This window comes from Urocitellus parryii, chromosome 4, assembly GCF_045843805.1.
Source record: "Urocitellus parryii isolate mUroPar1 chromosome 4, mUroPar1.hap1, whole genome shotgun sequence".
In the NCBI taxonomy this organism is placed as follows: Eukaryota; Metazoa; Chordata; class Mammalia; order Rodentia; family Sciuridae; genus Urocitellus; species Urocitellus parryii.
The window spans coordinates 51,675,289-51,692,363 of record NC_135534.1 but is presented as its reverse complement, the minus strand read 5'-3'; the positions used below and the strand labels follow the sequence as shown (position 1 = coordinate 51,692,363).

At 38.6% G+C, this 17,075-nt stretch overlaps 1 protein-coding gene across 4 annotated transcripts in view; it reads left to right on the top strand.

The window, feature by feature from the left end:
• The first annotated feature begins 14,407 nt into the window (after positions 1 to 14,407).
• The window catches only part of Usp47 (ubiquitin specific peptidase 47), a 105,600-nt gene continuing 102,932 nt past the window's right edge, over positions 14,408 to 17,075 (top strand). For 3 of the 4 annotated variants that reach the window (XM_026395903.2, XM_026395902.2, XM_026395904.2), the window contains exon 1: positions 14,411 to 14,753. In XM_026395903.2, coding sequence (XP_026251688.2) covers positions 14,715 to 14,753 — 39 coding nt within the window. In that variant the 5' untranslated portion in view covers positions 14,411 to 14,714. Of the gene's footprint in view, positions 14,754 to 17,075 lie in introns of all 4 variants that reach the window. The other variant, XM_026395905.2, reaches the window with a different exon arrangement.

Sequence of the window (17,075 nt, the reverse complement as noted above, 5' to 3'; positions counted from 1 at the left end):
GAACACAACACAGTGTATACCCTAGAAAATCCACTGAGGTATGAGAAGAAAATAATAGGAGATATATGTCTGTGTGTGTGTGTGTATATATATATATACACACACACACACACACACACACATACATATACTTATTCTAACACATATATTTATACATGCATGTGGGAGGCCATCCTCGCACTTGATTTGAGTTACCTCCCTGGCTGGGCAAGAGGCGCTTAGACATATCCTTGTGTCCAGAGCTTTCCCCACCCTTCTCAGGTCCGAGGACTTGTCTGTGTGGAGGTGTGTCTGGCCACTACCGTGAAGCCTCAATCATCGCACCTGACCTTGGGACACTGCCCCCCTCAATCTTCATTGGATGGGATTTTCTCCAGAATTTTTTGTTCCCCAATAAAAGTCTACTCCCTGGTGTGTTCTCTCTCTCTTCCTAGCCTCTTCAGTAAACCTCACTACCATAATAGGTAGCTGGAGGCTGGAGCTAGGAGAAGCCGTCCTGGAGCAGGTTTAAAGGTAATTAGAGCCTGTCTCTTTAATTCAAACTCCCTGAGGATTTCTCACAAACTGAACCTTCATTTATGAAGCTGTGCTGGCCGCGGGCTAAACATGCATACATATATACACATATCTTCACATATACACATATATATATGCATATGCATAAATATATATATACACAGTACACATACATACATATGCACGTGCATATGTATGTATGTATATATAAATACATACACAGATGCACATGCATATACAAATATATACATGCATACATATGTGCTTATATACACAAACACATACATTCACATGCACAGATATACACATATGTATGCACATGTGTGTATGCATCTTTACTTTTATGGAAAAAAGAAAAAATATGTATTTACTAACATTTTCTATGTGGACTGATATCGGCACCCCCCCACCCCTCCCAGGCACTCATGTCTCATGGTGGCCTGGCATACTATACCAGGTCACTTGAAGAGAAGGGGCAAGGGAACTTCCACCAGGAAGAGAAGAGTCACCGCAGGTTCAGTGAGATAGATTTGTCTGGTTTGAATTATCTTACTCTCACAAATAGGAAAGTGACTTTAAAAGATTCCTACCAAAAAAAAAAAAAAAAGTTGGAATATTATGCCAACAAAATCAAATTGTTGATATCAGTGGCTTTTGTCACAGGCCAGGACTAACCTAAAGCTACTCACTCAACTAACCCTCCCAAACATCCTGTTTTTATTCCTATCCTAAACCTGAGAAAACTGGGGAATAGAGTTTGAGCTGCTAGTCCTTCAAGCCAGACCCTTAACCACAACTCACTGCTGCCTCTAAACAGAAGGAAACAAGAAAACGGCAGAGCAAGTGTTTCTCTTCCTCTTGTTCCATTATCTCAGTCAGACATCTCAGGAAGCTAAAAGCCACAGCAATGTCCTCGGGTCTGAGATGGGCAACAGTCAAGCCAGTTGTAAAGAAGCAATCAAGAAGAAAATGAAATATGAATTTGCATTTCCTATCTTTAATGATGAACTTTGTCCTAAGTTGTTTAGTAAGTCTTAGAATGTTAGCCAATAATATTAAGACATACTTCATAAATAACCTAACCAATTTATATTAGTACTTTGCTAAATAAGCCAAGTCAAAAAAAAAAAAAACTTGCAGACAGTTGCCTGAGAAATGAATGGGTAGCTCCAAGTTGTAATACAGGTTCAGAGGTTTACACTCTAAAACGTTTGTAGTAGTTACTTTATGGAAAATAGGATTGTGTGTGGAAAATAGTTTTAAGATAGAATAGTCACTTATTACTCATAGACTTAAATAATGTTGGAATTTCCTGATCTGCTATGAAATATTTTATTTAAAAAATGTAAAGAATCTAATTGATTTCTATGTCTCTTTACAAGTAACCCCCCAAAAAGTGCCTGGTTTTTTAGTATGGCAGTTAAGATCTTACATGACATTCATGATCCTCTTCTCCAGCTCTCCCAAATGACTTTTGCTTCCAGGAATATCTTCTGACTGTGTCTCTCCTGGGGATCTGAGCCCTCAATTTAATCTTGGCCAATGTATTAGGTACCTGGCTCAGACTGGGCCAGTCATAGGTACAGGGGTCCCTTTTCTCATTATAAACATTCTACTCATCATCAGAGACTCAACTGCCATGTCCAGACAGAACCTGTTTCGCTATACTCAGGATTAGATGTACAGGTCTACAATTATATATTCCCAGCAGGCTTGTTTGTTCTAGTCGTGGCAAGGGCTGCCGTGTGTGAACATGCAAGTTGTACAGTTCAACACAGATGCCCATCTATGGGTGAGTGGAGGCTCCCGCTAACCCAGGGTCTGCCCACCAGGCCACGAGCCCTGGACAGCCTTTCCTGCATGACACACTGGCCAGCGCTGGTCTCTCTAGATTGCAAGCTCCCTGAGAGTAGAGAACAGTCTTAGTCATCTATCTGAGTCAGTCCCTGGCAACAGGCCTTGTCAGAAGACTCTCAATATCAGTTGAATTGGATTTCAAAGTCATTTCTAGACTAAAGATTCTGACATACTCCATCATTTTTAATCTTCTTTATTCAATTATGCAGGAAATCAATCAGTACTCTTAACTCTCTGAAGCAGCTATCGCAATGTCAAACACCTTAGGGCTATTTAGTGGACATTAATTTATTATGATAAAGGACTCTTGTTCCCTTTCCGTTCTTTTCATCACATCTTCTGACCTATTTCTATGTTCTACCTCCTAAGTTTTATTTATTACATTTTATCTTCCAAAGAGCCTGTGTGACTGTGGTGCTCACACGCATAATAAATTTTAAAGTTTTTTTAGTTAAATCAAATGAGACATTGTGAAATTTATGATTCCTCATAAACAACAGTGCCATATAAACAGCCAGAATCCAATAAATGTTGATTATTAACACAAATAGTGATGCTGATTAAGGTGAAAAGCCTCTATTCTGCCTACAGATTAGAAAATGAGATAATAAAATTTCTGAAACGGCTTAATTATCTGTGCATGTAGAAAATTTATAAACTAACATCTAAATATTGATTCTAAGGGTTTTTTTCCTACCAGAAGACTCATATAAACAGATAAGAAGATATTCCCTTACTCACTTGTAATGATCTGTGAAATATCTTGATGGACAAATTTAGAGGATATTATGCAAAAAACTACTTGCTCACTGGGGACAGGGGGGCTCGGTTGTAATCCCAGCTACTGAGGAGATTGAGGCAGGAGGATAGTAAATTCAAGGTCAGCATCAGCAACTTAGAGAGGCACTATCTCAAGATAAAATAAAAAGGACTAAGAGTGTAGCTCAGTGGCAGAGTGCTTGATTAGTCTGTGTGAAGCCCTGGATTTGACTGCTAGTAACACACACACACACACACACACACACACACACCCCACTATACAACAGCAGACTACATGAAACATAAAATGAAGAGAGAGGAATATAAGGAAAAGGATAACAAGTCTTAATTATCGTTTTAATTTTCAGTTTTCCAGGGTGGGGCAGGGTGTTGTATGCAGGATTTTCATCTTCAAGAAAAGACCAACCACAAGGATTAAATAACTAAATACTCAAAGAACAGATATTTCTATTCCTTGTGGGGTCACTTAGTCTAGTGGACACCTCCAAATAATTCAAAGGCCAGTTTGAATATTTAAAATGTGAAGAATCAAGCAGCAAAGTTTATTCGCAGGAATTTTAAAAGGAAAGTTCCAGAGACTTTTGACTAGCCAATTTGTTAAAGAGTAAAAGTGATAAGGAGTTGGAGATATAGTTCAGTGGTGGAGTGCTTGCCTAGCCCATGCAAGTCCCTGGATTGGATCCTCAGCCCTGCAAAAAAAAAAAAAAAAAAAAGGAAAAATTATTAGTCATTGTTTTCCTCTATTACTAGTAGATTATACATACCACAGAACCATGCAGAAAGTTAAAAATAATAATAGCTATAGAAGTAACCTAGGCTTTACTTCTGATAAAAGATGTTGGAGTTGGAATGTTTGGATTCCAATACTGGATCCATAATTTATTCAACTTATGGCCTTAGCAAGTTATTTCTCCCTTCCTGTTAAAACACAGGAGTTTTAGTGTGAAAGTGAAAAAGATCCCAGCTAACCCCTATTTCCATTGACATTAAAGCCTCTATTCCACTCCTATAACTATTTCTGGTGAGAGAAAAGGAGAGTACAGCCTATTCTGTTGGAGATTTCTTTGCCTATACTGTATACATAAATAACACTGCCCCACCTTCTCGTACACAAACGCTACAATATTATCCTGTAATTTTCTTCTTTTCATTTACTATATTTTGATTTTCTTTCTATATATTTTCTTTCCATACTTTTAAAAAATAAACTCATTTTGGCATAATTTTGGATTTACAGAAAAGTTACATATGAACATCATATAATCAAGGTAAGATTATAAAAAATTAGAAATTAACATTGGTACATTAATATTAATTAAACTCTTTGCTTTATTGGGGTTTCACTAATTTTTCCACTAATGTCCTTTATTTGTTCCAGGATCCAATCTATATTGCACTTAATCTATATTAGTTTTTGTTTTTCTACTTCATTCTATTTTAATAACTGCTTAGTACTATATAGGCATTAAATAAATTATAGATTTATAATTTACATAATCCTGTGGACAATTTTCATATTGTTCCTAGTTTTATTGTATGCAATGCTATGTTGAGCATCAATACATATGTGCCTTTGTAGGCTTATGCTATAGGATAATCTTAAAAATAGAACTGCTGGGTCAAAAGATGTGTTTTTGGAATTTCAATGAATTTGTCTTCAAGATATTTGCTCTGATTCATATTCCACCAAATTCAAACGAAAGTTCTTATTTCCCCAGAAGTCTTATTAACCTGAGAATGAAAATGGCATTTTGTTGTTTTCATTCGCAGTTGTTTAATTATGAGTAAAGTTGAGCATATGTTCAGATGTTTATTGGCAATTTGTATTTCCTTTTATGTAAAGTGTCAGTTTATCTTCTTTAGCTATTCTTTTATTGAATTGTTCTCCTTTCCCTTTTTGATTTATGAGAGCTCTTTTTAATGTGGAAATTAGCCATTTGTCATATTGTTGCAAATATTTTTCGCTGAGATTTTGTCTTTTGACTTTATTTATATTAATATTTTTTGCTACACAAGTTAAAATTTTTAATTGGCATCATTTATTTTACACTTCTGGGTTTTATTTTTGTTCCAGAGCAATATTATTATGAAATATTCACCTTTAATGACATTATTTCTAATCCTCACAATGCTATAAAGTAATGATTACAACTCATCCTTGACATTCTCAAGGAATATTGAGCCCTCTTCAAATGCTAAATCTGAAAACATTACTGTATCACAAAGATCTTATGAAATCATTTCAGAAAGTTAATGACCTACCTCCAACTTTCTTTTATTAGATTTCTCCTTATTATTTTTCTTTTCTTTTTTTTTTTTTTTTTTTTGGTGCTAGGAATTGAACTCAGGAATATTCAACCACTGAGCCACATCCCCAGCCCTATTTTGTATTTTATTTAGAGATAGGATCTCACTGAGTTGCTTAGTGCCTCACAGTTGCCAAGGCTGGCTTTGAACTCGAAATTCTCCTGTCTTAGCTTCCCAGCCGCTGGGATTACAGTCATGCTTCACTGTGCCCGGCTCTCTCCTTATTCTTAACCTTGAAATCTGAGTGTTTGCAACACCCTACAGAAAGCTAGCATGGATCTTGGTCCATTTGTCTTTGGTTGCCTTAAGTTCTGTTTTTAGCGTCTCCTCCTTGGATATGTTTGCCAATCATTTGTTGATGTGAGCGTCTTTTTAAATCTGTTGAATGCACTGACCTTTATGAACCTCTTCAGCTTAGAAAAAGAGGTGAGCTCTTCTGTGGCAACGACACTTATCTTTATTTTATGTCAGTAGATAAAAGCTATTTAAGGTCCTTGAACTAATCTTTTTCTTTGACATCAAAGTGGGTTCAGAGCCCCACTAATTTCCTCAATGTATCACTTCTTAAGAAAAGTTATACATGTTCCCAGGTTTCTCCTGGATTACATTTTATTGATCATCATGCTTTGTATTTTTTATCTTCACACCAAAAGTTAATCATCTTTTCAATGTTCACTTAGTTATGAATTCAATTGAGTCATGCCCATCATAAATTCAAGCCATTGGTTAATTTTGCATCTCACTGTTTAATTTAGCCAGAGCCTATTTTTTAAAACTAAGATCCATCACTTTATTAATTTCTTTAGTCTTGTTACTAATAACTGAATTTCTTTTCAGAGCCATTTTTTTCTTACAGAAAATGTTAATCATTTTCAGGAAAGTACTATATAAATGGAGAAGCATAGTCAACAATAAAACAATAAAAGTTTAGCTGCTAGATGATTAGTAAGATTTATCCCTTAACTAAGTTTGTTTATTCATTTATACAAGGAACATTTAAAAGCACCTATTATATGCCAGGAACTGTTGGGACTGTGTATTCCCTGTGTATTCTGCTGAAATAATTACACCTAGCATGTATTGATTGTTTAATTTATGCAAGCAGTGTGCTGATTGCTTTAAACAGTTTATATCAATTTTCTCACTTGTCAGATGGGGATATAGTAGTACATATGCATAAAATTGTCAAAAGAATCGAATAAAAATCATATACATAAAGCACCTAGAACAATCTTAACTTTGTAGTTTTGTGAATATTATTTTTACTACTTAACACAAAAGACTTAAAAAATGGAGAAGCTCTTATCCCCATTTACAGATAAAATGGAAGCTTAGTGGATTTAAGAGGTTTATTCAAGGAAAATCATACAGTTAATAGAGGTAGAGTTCAAAGTCAGGTTATATATTTTCAGAGAATTCCTTAAACTACTTAGCTAGAGGATCTACACTTTGGTTAATGTAAAAAGTTCAAATTTCTTTTCTAGCAGTTATGGAATACTACATACCAATGACTTTTCTGGTCAAAACAACAAATGCTAATTGGCAATTGCCAAAGACTCATTTTATTACTCCCTCATTCTAGTTAAGAGAATGGAGATTCAAAGAGGTCTTACATGGAAGAAGTGGCAGAGCTTGCATCTCAAAAAGGCCAGCATGGCTCCAAAGCCACATCACAGATTTTCTTTATAACTTGTTCAACTAGACGTCCACAGGGGAAAAATAATCTAGATACAGACATTAAAACTTATACAAAGATGAACTCAAAATGGATCACAGAAATAAATTTAAAATTAAAAACAATAAAACTCCTAGAATTTAACATAAAAGAAAATCTTGATGACTTTGGGCATGTTGCTATTTTTTTTTTTTTTTAGATACAACACCAACGGCATGATAAATGAAAAAAAATAATTGATAAGCTGGACTTAATTAAAATTAAAAACTTTTGATCTATAAAAGGTAATATCAAGGAGATAAAAAGATAAGCACAGACTAGGGAAAAATGCAAAAGATACATTCAATAAAGAACTCTTATCCAGCCGGGCACCATGGTACACACCTGTAATCTCAGCAGCTCAGGAGGCAGCTTGGGAGGCTGAGGCAGGAGGATCGTGAATTCAAAGCCAGCCTCAGCAACTTGGCAAGGCTCCAAACAACTCAGTGAGAGGCTGCCTGTAAATGAAATACAAAATATAGCTGGGGATGTGCTGAGGGCCATTGCCAAGTAGGAATGACGCATGGATATTTCCTTGCCAGCGTACCCCATGTTAAATGGACTTGCCTTGGAAATTTGCTGTGACCTTGCATGTGTGTTTGAGAAAGGTGACCCTGCTCAAAGACCAGGGCGGATCCGGGTTTAGAGATGATCAGGTTTGAGGAAGCTTCCCGCTCCTTGAGTTTAAGGCGTTCCCGGTTTAAGACAAGTTTAGGGCGTTCCCGGTCTGAGACAATACGGGTTTTAGGGAAGTTGTAGGTTGAAGATTATTGCTGCTGGGATTAGGGTGTTCATGCTGCTTGTTCCCGTTGAGATCTCGTGAGATTCAAATGGGATTTGGAAAAAAGCCTCGTGGAGAGGTGAATTGGGCGGACAGATTTTGGATTTTCCCCAGAACGTGTTTGTAGAGGCCGGTGTGAGTTTGGGAATAAAGGATTGCTGTTTGAATCTACAAGGTGTGTGGTGGCTCGTGATTCTATGCCAAGCCAAGACATTGGCAGGGATGTGACTCAGTAATTGTGTGCCTGGGGATGTGACTCAGTAATTGTGTGCCCCTGAGTTCAATCCCTGGTCAACACCCTCCCCACCACCAAAAACAAAACAAAACTGTTATCCAAAGCATAAAAAAAAATTCTTGAAACTTGATATAAGAAAATGAACAATATGATTCAAAAATGTGTAAAAGATATGAACAGAAACCTCATCAAAGATGATAAAGAAATGACACGTAAACACATGAAAATGTATTTAGCACCACATGTCAAAATTAAAACCACAGTGTAGTATTACTACATACCTATTAGAATGGCCAAAATACAAAACACTGACAACAGCAAATGCTGATAAGAATATGGAGCAACAGGAACCCTCCTTCACTGTAGGTGCAAAGGCAAATTGTACAGTCACTTTAGAAAACATTTTGACAGACTCTTACAAAATGAATTATACTCTTACCATACAATCCAACAACTGTGCTCCTTGGCATTTACTCAAATGGATTTCAAATGTTTACTGACACAAAATCATGCACATAGATGTTTAGAGCAGCTTTATATATAATTTTTCAGTTTTAAGCAACCCAGATGTCTTCAAGTAGATGAGAGGATAAATGAAATTGTGGTGTATCCAGATGTTGGGATATTTCAGTGCTAACAAGAAATGAGTTATCAAGCCATGAAAAAACATGGAAGAAACTTACATGCATATTACTAAATGAAAGAAATCAATCTGAAAAGGATAAATACTGATTGTTCCAAATGTGACATCTGCCAAAGACAAAACTTGGGAGACGGTAAAAAGACTCATGCTTACCAGGAACTGGGGGAAGAAAGGGATGGATAGGCAGACACACAAGATTTTTAAGGCTACTACTTTGCCTAATGGTACAACAATGTACATGTGCTATTAGACACTCATCAAAACCCATAGAACTTACAATACCATGCCAAAAAAAACCCACCCTATTTTGAATTAAAGATTTGGGGTATAAGGATATGTCAATGAAGGTTCATCAATTGTAACAAATGTACCACTAAGGTAACAGTTGTCAATAGTAGGCAGGCTGTGTGTGGACAGTGCAGGTACTAGAACTCTTACTTTCTGCTTACTTTTACTGTGGACCTAAAACTGCTTTTAAAAATGAGGTGAATATATTAGGTTTAAAAAGTTAAAAATGAGGAAACTGATTTTGTCACATAAATATTAACCAAATATAGATTTTACTATTTTTTTTTATTAGTGCCCCAATCCAGAGTAGCACAATGCATTTTATTGTCTTAAATCCCCAGTCTCCTCTAGGACATGATGGTTTCTCAGTGGGTTTTTTTTGTTTGTTTGTTTTTTGTGACCATATGATTCTTGAGGAATACTGATTAGGTATCCTGAGAAATATCTCCCAATCTGGGCTTATGTAATTCCCTTCCTCCCCCCATGTTTTGATTAGATTTGTCCTATGAACACTTTAAAGTGAAAAGAGAAAGGAAAATATTCCCAAAGACATTAGAAGGACAGAGGATTGACCTCTGAGTCTCGACAGACTGATATGTGGCTGGGTGGATGGGTGTAAAAGGAAGAGTGGTAGAGAAGTAAAGTAAGGTGATGGGCTAGATTGGGTTTTATAGGCCTTGGTAAAGAATATAGATTTTATTCTGAGTGTTAAAAGTAGAAGCTAGGGTAGAGCGCTTGTTTTAGCACATGCGAGTCCCTGGGTTCAATCCTCAGCACCACATATAAATAAAAACAATAAAGGTATTGTGTCCTACTACAGCTAAAAAATAAATATTAAAAAAGTAGAAGCTAGTCTTCATAGCATTAATCTCCAGGATATATATAGAACTCAAAAAATACCAATAAATGGGCAAAGGAACTGAACAGGCACTTCACAGAAGAAGAAATACAGTGAGAAACTAATGTGACTCCATTTTTGAGAAACCAGCATCTACCTCAGGGCAAAGCCTGTCCAAGGAAGGGGGCGTGACCCTTGTCCTTGGAAAAACCCTAAGCAGATACCCACCCTGCTGAATTGTTTGTCTGTAAATAACAGGAGAGGTCTGTGGTGCCAGGTGTCCCTGACTCAGTCAGGCTAGGTGAGGACCCATAGCAACTCCCTAGCAACCTCCAATTAGCATGAGATGGGGGGGGGAATACCTGGAATGCCAGATGACCCCCAAGTAGTTTATGGTGGTTGATAACATGTTGGGAAACCATGTAGTTTAGCACGCACACCCCTCATGGCCTAAGCCAATCAGTTCAAATGAATCCCCCTATTGCACTAACCAATCACCCCTACCCAACTTGATCCTGCCAGTGAATGTGCTAATCAATGTTAAGAGTTGTTTGATTTTCCCGCGGTATGGAATGATTTGCTGTGTGATGTTGTGACGCATAGAGTATCCCCCAAAACCTTAAAATCTCACTGAACAAAGGACCAGTACTCACTCCCTGGGACCGCTGCTTTGGGAACAGTTGTGAGTCCAGGCTCGAGCTTGCAATAAAGACACTTGTGTGATTGCATCAGATTGGGCTCCTGGAGGTCTATTGGGGTCCCATGAATCTGGCATAACAACAGAATGGTCAACAAATGTATGAAAAAATGTTCAACATCTCTAGCAATTAGAGAAATGTAAATTAAAACTACACTAAGATTCCATCTCCTTTCAGTCATAATGGCAACTATCAAAAATACAAGTGACAAGAAATGTTGGCGAGGATGTGGGGAAAAGATAAACTCACACATTGCTGATGGGACTGCAAATTGGTGTAATGACTCTGGAACAGTATGGAGATTCCTTAGAAAACTAGGAACGGAACCACCATTTGACCCAGTTATACCACTCATTGGCATATACCCAAAGGACTTAAAATCAGCATGCTATAGTGCATAATGACATGGCCACATCAGTGTTCATAGCAACTCAGTTCACAATAGTTAAGCTATGGAACCAAACTATGTGCCCTTCAATAGATGAATGGATAAAGAAAATGTGGCATATATACACAAAGGAATATTACTCAGCCTCAAAGAACAATGAAATTAGGGCATTTGCTGGTAAATGGATGGAACTGGAGGCTATCATGGTAAATGAAATAGGCCAATCCCCAAAAACCCCAAAAACCAAAGGCCAAATATTCTCTTTGATATGTGGATGCTGACTCACAAAAGGTGGCAAGTCTACAATCAGTGTAACTCCACATCATGTACAACCACAAGAATGGGAAGTTATAATCCGTGTATGTATGATATGTCAAAATGCATCCTACTGTCATGTATAACTAAAAGGAACAAATAAAAAAACAAAATAAAATGCTACATGGAAAAAAAAAAGTTGAAGCTGAGAAAACAGTGAGGAAGCAACTGTAATAATCCAAGAAAGAGGATGGAGTGACTTGGAATGGACTAGGATACATGAGAAGTGACGGGACTTGGTATATACTTCAGAGGTGGAAGCAGTAACAAATTCTCATGGGTTGATATAACATGAAGAGACTCAGGTTTTGGGCTTGATAGACTGAATTGATGATGGTGTAACTTATCGAGATAGAGGAGAAGTGATGGGAGAGACTTGGATACTAAATATTCTGTGTAGGTTAAATTTAAATTTGGGATGTTTTAAAACTTTGTTTATATAAATCCAGAAAAAAAATTAAGCCTTACCAGTATGTAGTTATATAGATCAACCCTGGTATCTCATTATTTTGTAGTGAAAAGTGTGAGTTCTACAACATCAGAATAATTCACGGATTCTTTCATTTTATTTCTTTTCATTGTATTGGGATTTGTTCAGATTAATGTGAGCTGAGTTAAGTAGATTTAACAATTACACTATTATTTCATTAAATCCACTCTTACTAAAATGAGGGTATCTAAAAAAGAATTCTGGAAAGGAATTGAAGCCAGAATTAGACAGGCAGTCAGTATAGATAGGTAAATGGAATCAGGTCAGATCAAGGAGGCCAATTTTGAGTGAGTCTGGGAAGTTAGAGACTGTCCCCTGAGGGACTGAAATGTTAATTCTTTCAGAGCCTTTCCTCCACCCTTACCAAAAGTCTCCTTGTGCTCCAACCTGTTGCTAAGATAACCTGTCCCAGGAATTGCCCCTCCCTATAGGGAGCCATAAGGTTGTTAATTAATGTGTTCTTGGCTGCTCCATCCTGCCCTTCCCCCTCCAGCCCACCAGTTCCCCACCTTTTGGCCATCCCACCAAGCATTTCTTAGGTCTATTCTGTTCGCAGGAAGGAAAAAGATAAGGGGAAGAGGGCAGGAGAACAAAGGAAGCCTAGGACATATAAAAAGGGAAGAACACTTGGCTTCTGGGGATACCAGCATACCAGCTAAGGCTCCCTCTCCCTCCCAGGAGAAGTCTATGTTAACCCTTTTTAAATAAACCCTGTTTTATATGCCTGCCTCTGCGTGCTTCTCTAATGTTTAAACTGCAACATGAGAGGAAGCAGTATCAGAATCATGAGTTGGATAGAAAAGTGCAAGTCTAACCAAAAAGATGATAGAGATGACACTTCTACTTCTAGCATGAGCTCTGCAAAGCCACTTCACAAGTAATGGGGATGATATTTTGAAAAAAGAGATTTGGAAATACTGCTATTATGTGATCTGGTATAAAAAATGCTGCATCTGTGTTGCTAAAGGCTGGGACCAAGGTGAGACAAGTGAGACAAAATTTAAGGCAGCATCAAAATTTCAGTAGTCAAGATAAACAATCTTAGTGCAATATTTTAAAAAGTTAATTTTAGAAATCCATGATGATCAAGATTTAAAATAAAGATAAGATCACTACTCCCTTCAAACTCATACATGTATACTTGAAGACAGCATTTTTCAACCCCTTAAGAAATATTCTGAGCAATGTATTCAAAGAGTTTTGAGCCTGTTTATTAAAAATATAAAAATGCAACATGTTCTGGTTGAAATTAGGAAAGAAGGAAAATTACTACTTGAATTTCAACAAAAATCTTTGCATGTGGGTTGATGGAACTGATAAAAGTGAATACCTGTATTTGTAAGAGCAGCCTAAGATGTACTCCTTCCCTGGGGGCTACATTTTTATGAGTTACCTGTTTCAGCTTATAACAGCCATTATAACCGAGTACAGAAATAGCCTGGATGTTCAATCAGATATTTTAGTAGTTGTTTCACAAAGTATTAAAGATTTTTTTTTAAACCTAGTCAATCATAGTTCACTAATTATTTTAAGTGTGGGGGGTAATAGATTTTTTTTATACCATTAATATTTTTAAAACTTAGTTATTCTAAGTGTTTATTTTACCTTCATTATGTCATTTTTTACATTTCACAAATGTTTGAAAACATACACAGGAGGACACGCATAAAACTTACATAAATATGTGGATATCATACAATCAAAAAATTTTTTGGAGAACATAGAACACAGGTACGGGTAGTTGATGCTGTGGGTGTTAGGAACAGGGCAGGATTATATTATCTCATCCTGTAAGATCACTGTACTCATAGAAGTCTTCATGAAGGATGCCTTGCTGAGTCTTCATAATTCAAGAAATAGGACTTAAGAAGAATAACCATTCCACATTTGTTTAGTTTAACACATAGCACAATGCTTACTGCCAGAAAAGATTAAAGTTCTCCAAAATCATTTTTAAAGATTATGGGTTGCAGCATGCTGCAGCCCTACTCTCAAAAGGGCTCTCAGTCCCAGACTTGGCCCTGTAGGAGGAGGCAGTTCTCAGGCAGGGGCAGGGGAGCACCTCTCCAATGTAGTGGGGGAGGGGGCAGTGATAACTGTGCTTTATGGGCCTGGGCCTGGGGTGTCATCTTCTCTTGGGGAGTAAGAAGGGCAAATAAAACGCAGTCCTTTCTGACTCAAAGGCTAGAGTCAGGAAGGACTGGTGAGAGGCCAGAAGGTAGCTCCTGGTGGTCTCTTCGCCAGGAAGAGGCCAGGGGTGTTTGGAGAGGGGCTGATGTTGAGGCGCTGTGCAATCAAGGAGCGAGGAGAGCACCAGTGATAAGGTCAGAGAGGGGCTTTGGGTCTCGAGTTTTTCCTGATAAGCATGAAGTCCAACAGTCCAAGAAGGCACGGAGGACTCCGGGGCCTATCCTTTCCCTGCCGGCAGAGGGAGTCCCGGTATGCAAGGCCCAGCTTTCGTTTAAGGAAAGCGTTTACGTAGCCCCACAACCGGTTTCGTATGCCCAGGGGCCGAGTAAGAGCCCAGGCGATTAAAAGCGAGCGACGACTGCCTGGGAACCTCGGGCAGCAGGCGTCGGGCCGGGCGCCCGACTCGACGAATTCTCGCGAGAGCAGCCGCCGCCATTTTTCCATTGATTGCAGCGGGCTGGGGGAGGGGCCGACGACGAAGGCGGCGGCAGCGGCAGAGCCCGGGGTCGGTGTCTGCGCGCTGGTGTCTAAGGCCCAAGCTGAGGCCTCCACGGTTGCCGGAACGCAGGCGGCGGAGAGGATGACTGCCGCCGCTCTTCTCTCCTGAGATAGAGAGCCGCCGCCACCCTCCCCCTCCCCCGGCAGGGTGGAGAGGAGCGGCCAGAGTCTGAGCGATGGTGCCCGGCGAGGAGAACCAACTGGTCCCGAAAGAGGTGAGGGGCCATAGGCGGAGGCTAGGCCCGAGGCCTGCGGCCGCTGGAGGCTACGCAGGCCCGGGCGAGCGGCTGGCCGCCGGTCCGGCCGGAGTGGGCGCTGGGCGGTGGGCGACGCAGGAGGTGTGCGGCGGGTGTAGACGGGCGCGGCGAGCAGTTGGGGGACGGCTGGATGTCCGCGGTCGGGAACCGAGACCGCTCTCGGGGTAGCGGGGTGGACAAATAAAGGAGCGGACGCTAGGAGCCAGGTCCTGCGCTGCGGGGGAAGGTGGCCTTTGAAGTCCACATTGTACAAGTAGAGCCAAGAGAGATCATTTCAAAGAAAACATTCTGGAACACTTGCCGATGGGCACAAGGTGACGGTGCTTCTTCGGGTTTTGACAGTGGCAGTGTATAGCTTTCAGGGCTTCTGAAATCTACACCCAAGTTGAGATCTGTGGGAGGGCAGAGTTTACTGTTAGGACTTTTTTCAACTTCTGTTGCTTCGTAGTACTATTGGCCTGCCTAAACGGGGCCTACCAGAGATCCTTAAATTAATAAATGGAACTTGCCTGTGAAGGTAGGAGATAGCGGAGCATTACCATATGGAGAGCTGAACTACTTTTGGACCCTTGGGTTGTGTATGTCCACTTGGGTGACTTCTTAAATTCCTAAAAGCAAGTGATAGGAGAAACCTTGACTCTTTGGCTTCCCTTGAATAGTAGTAGAAGATTAAGGGTAGAATCCTGCACTGGCCAGTGAATTTCAATATATTAATAGTATCTCTGTTGGGCTTTATAAATATCTCCAGCGCATTCAAACATGTATTTTTAACTGGTGATCATCAGGCTAATGCTTTGGATTTTTATTTCTCATATATCTTAAGTAGAGGCGAGTGTTGAGTTGAAATTAACTATGTAGGATCCTGATATTTTCGAGTGTTCATACATTCCTCAACTTTTCGGCCTTTTTTAGTTGCTTTGTGGCAATTTCTTTGCTATATAAGCAAGCTCAAACACAATGCAAAAGTAATACTATTGGAGTTATGTACCTTTATGATACAAATATTTTCCCAGCTTTATCAGATGGATAGTGATAGTTTTTTTGCAGGGAATTTTTTTGTTTGTTTGTTTTGTTTTGAAGCAGAGTTTTGTGTCAGTATTTATTCACCAAGCATCGTAACTCAGCAAAGCAGATAAACAGATGAATTAATCAGAAATCTTGCCTCGGTAGCTCTTTAAGCTACTTAGAAAGGGAAAAAAAACAGTATTCCTTGAGCTCCAATCAGGGGTTAGGTACTTTATATTGCATAAGTAACTCTTATGCCAGGAAGGAAGTGATAGGTGCTAAGAGAAAGGTGTAAACATGCATTTCCTTTTAGATATGCATAATGCTGGTTTTCATTCTTATGAAAAGTAGAGTTAATCCTTTCTTAATTTTTTGATTATTAGAAAATATAACACAGGTGGAACTTTGCTTTAAAAACCCACCATTAGATTTATTTCCCTGATTTATAGAAATCTTGATACAGTTATACAGCTTCATAGGAACTTATTTGTGTGTGTAAAAACTGAGATCCCAATGCTACTGCTTTCACCTGATGGAAATGTAAAGATTAATTCCCTTATCTGAGACTTCAAGCTCATCATAATATTTTCTTTCTACTTTTTCTGGATCATATGCCTTTATTTTCTATTCCTTATTCTCATCTGAGGTTGTCTTTCCCCCCTGATTCCTTTCATGATTTCTGGAAGCATACACGGTACTCTCAAATCTGAAGACTGTCACTTGAGGTCCATGCCTTTTTTAGCTAGCCAACTAGTTTTTTTTTTTTTTTTTCCTTTGGCCATACTCTTCTCTTCCTTGGATTTTCTGTAGCATTCTTTTTTTTAAAATCGATTCTTGATTTTAGTAATCTGCACATTCTCTCTGCCCACTCACTTAGTCAAGGCCTTTCTATTCTTTTTGCATTCTTAATTTTCACTTTTGTTTGATTTTTGTCATCCCCTGACTGGATCTTCTCAGTAGTAATAGAATCATTAATGTTAAAGCTAAGAGAGCATAGTGAACATCTAGTAAGTTAAACCCCTTCACTTTTCAGATGAGAGAATTGGGGCTAGAGGATTGAAAGTGACTAGTTGTGGGTCACATAATGAGTAGATGGTCAAGCAAATACTAGAATTAGGTCCCTTGCTACCATTTTTTAAAATTATATTCTATAGATCCCTTCATATAACTTTGAGGCCTTATATGAATAGTTCATTATTACTCTTAAGTACCTATACCATGTGAAAATAACTACCAAACTTAAAATTTCAAAATTTCCTGCATCTAGTGTAGTGG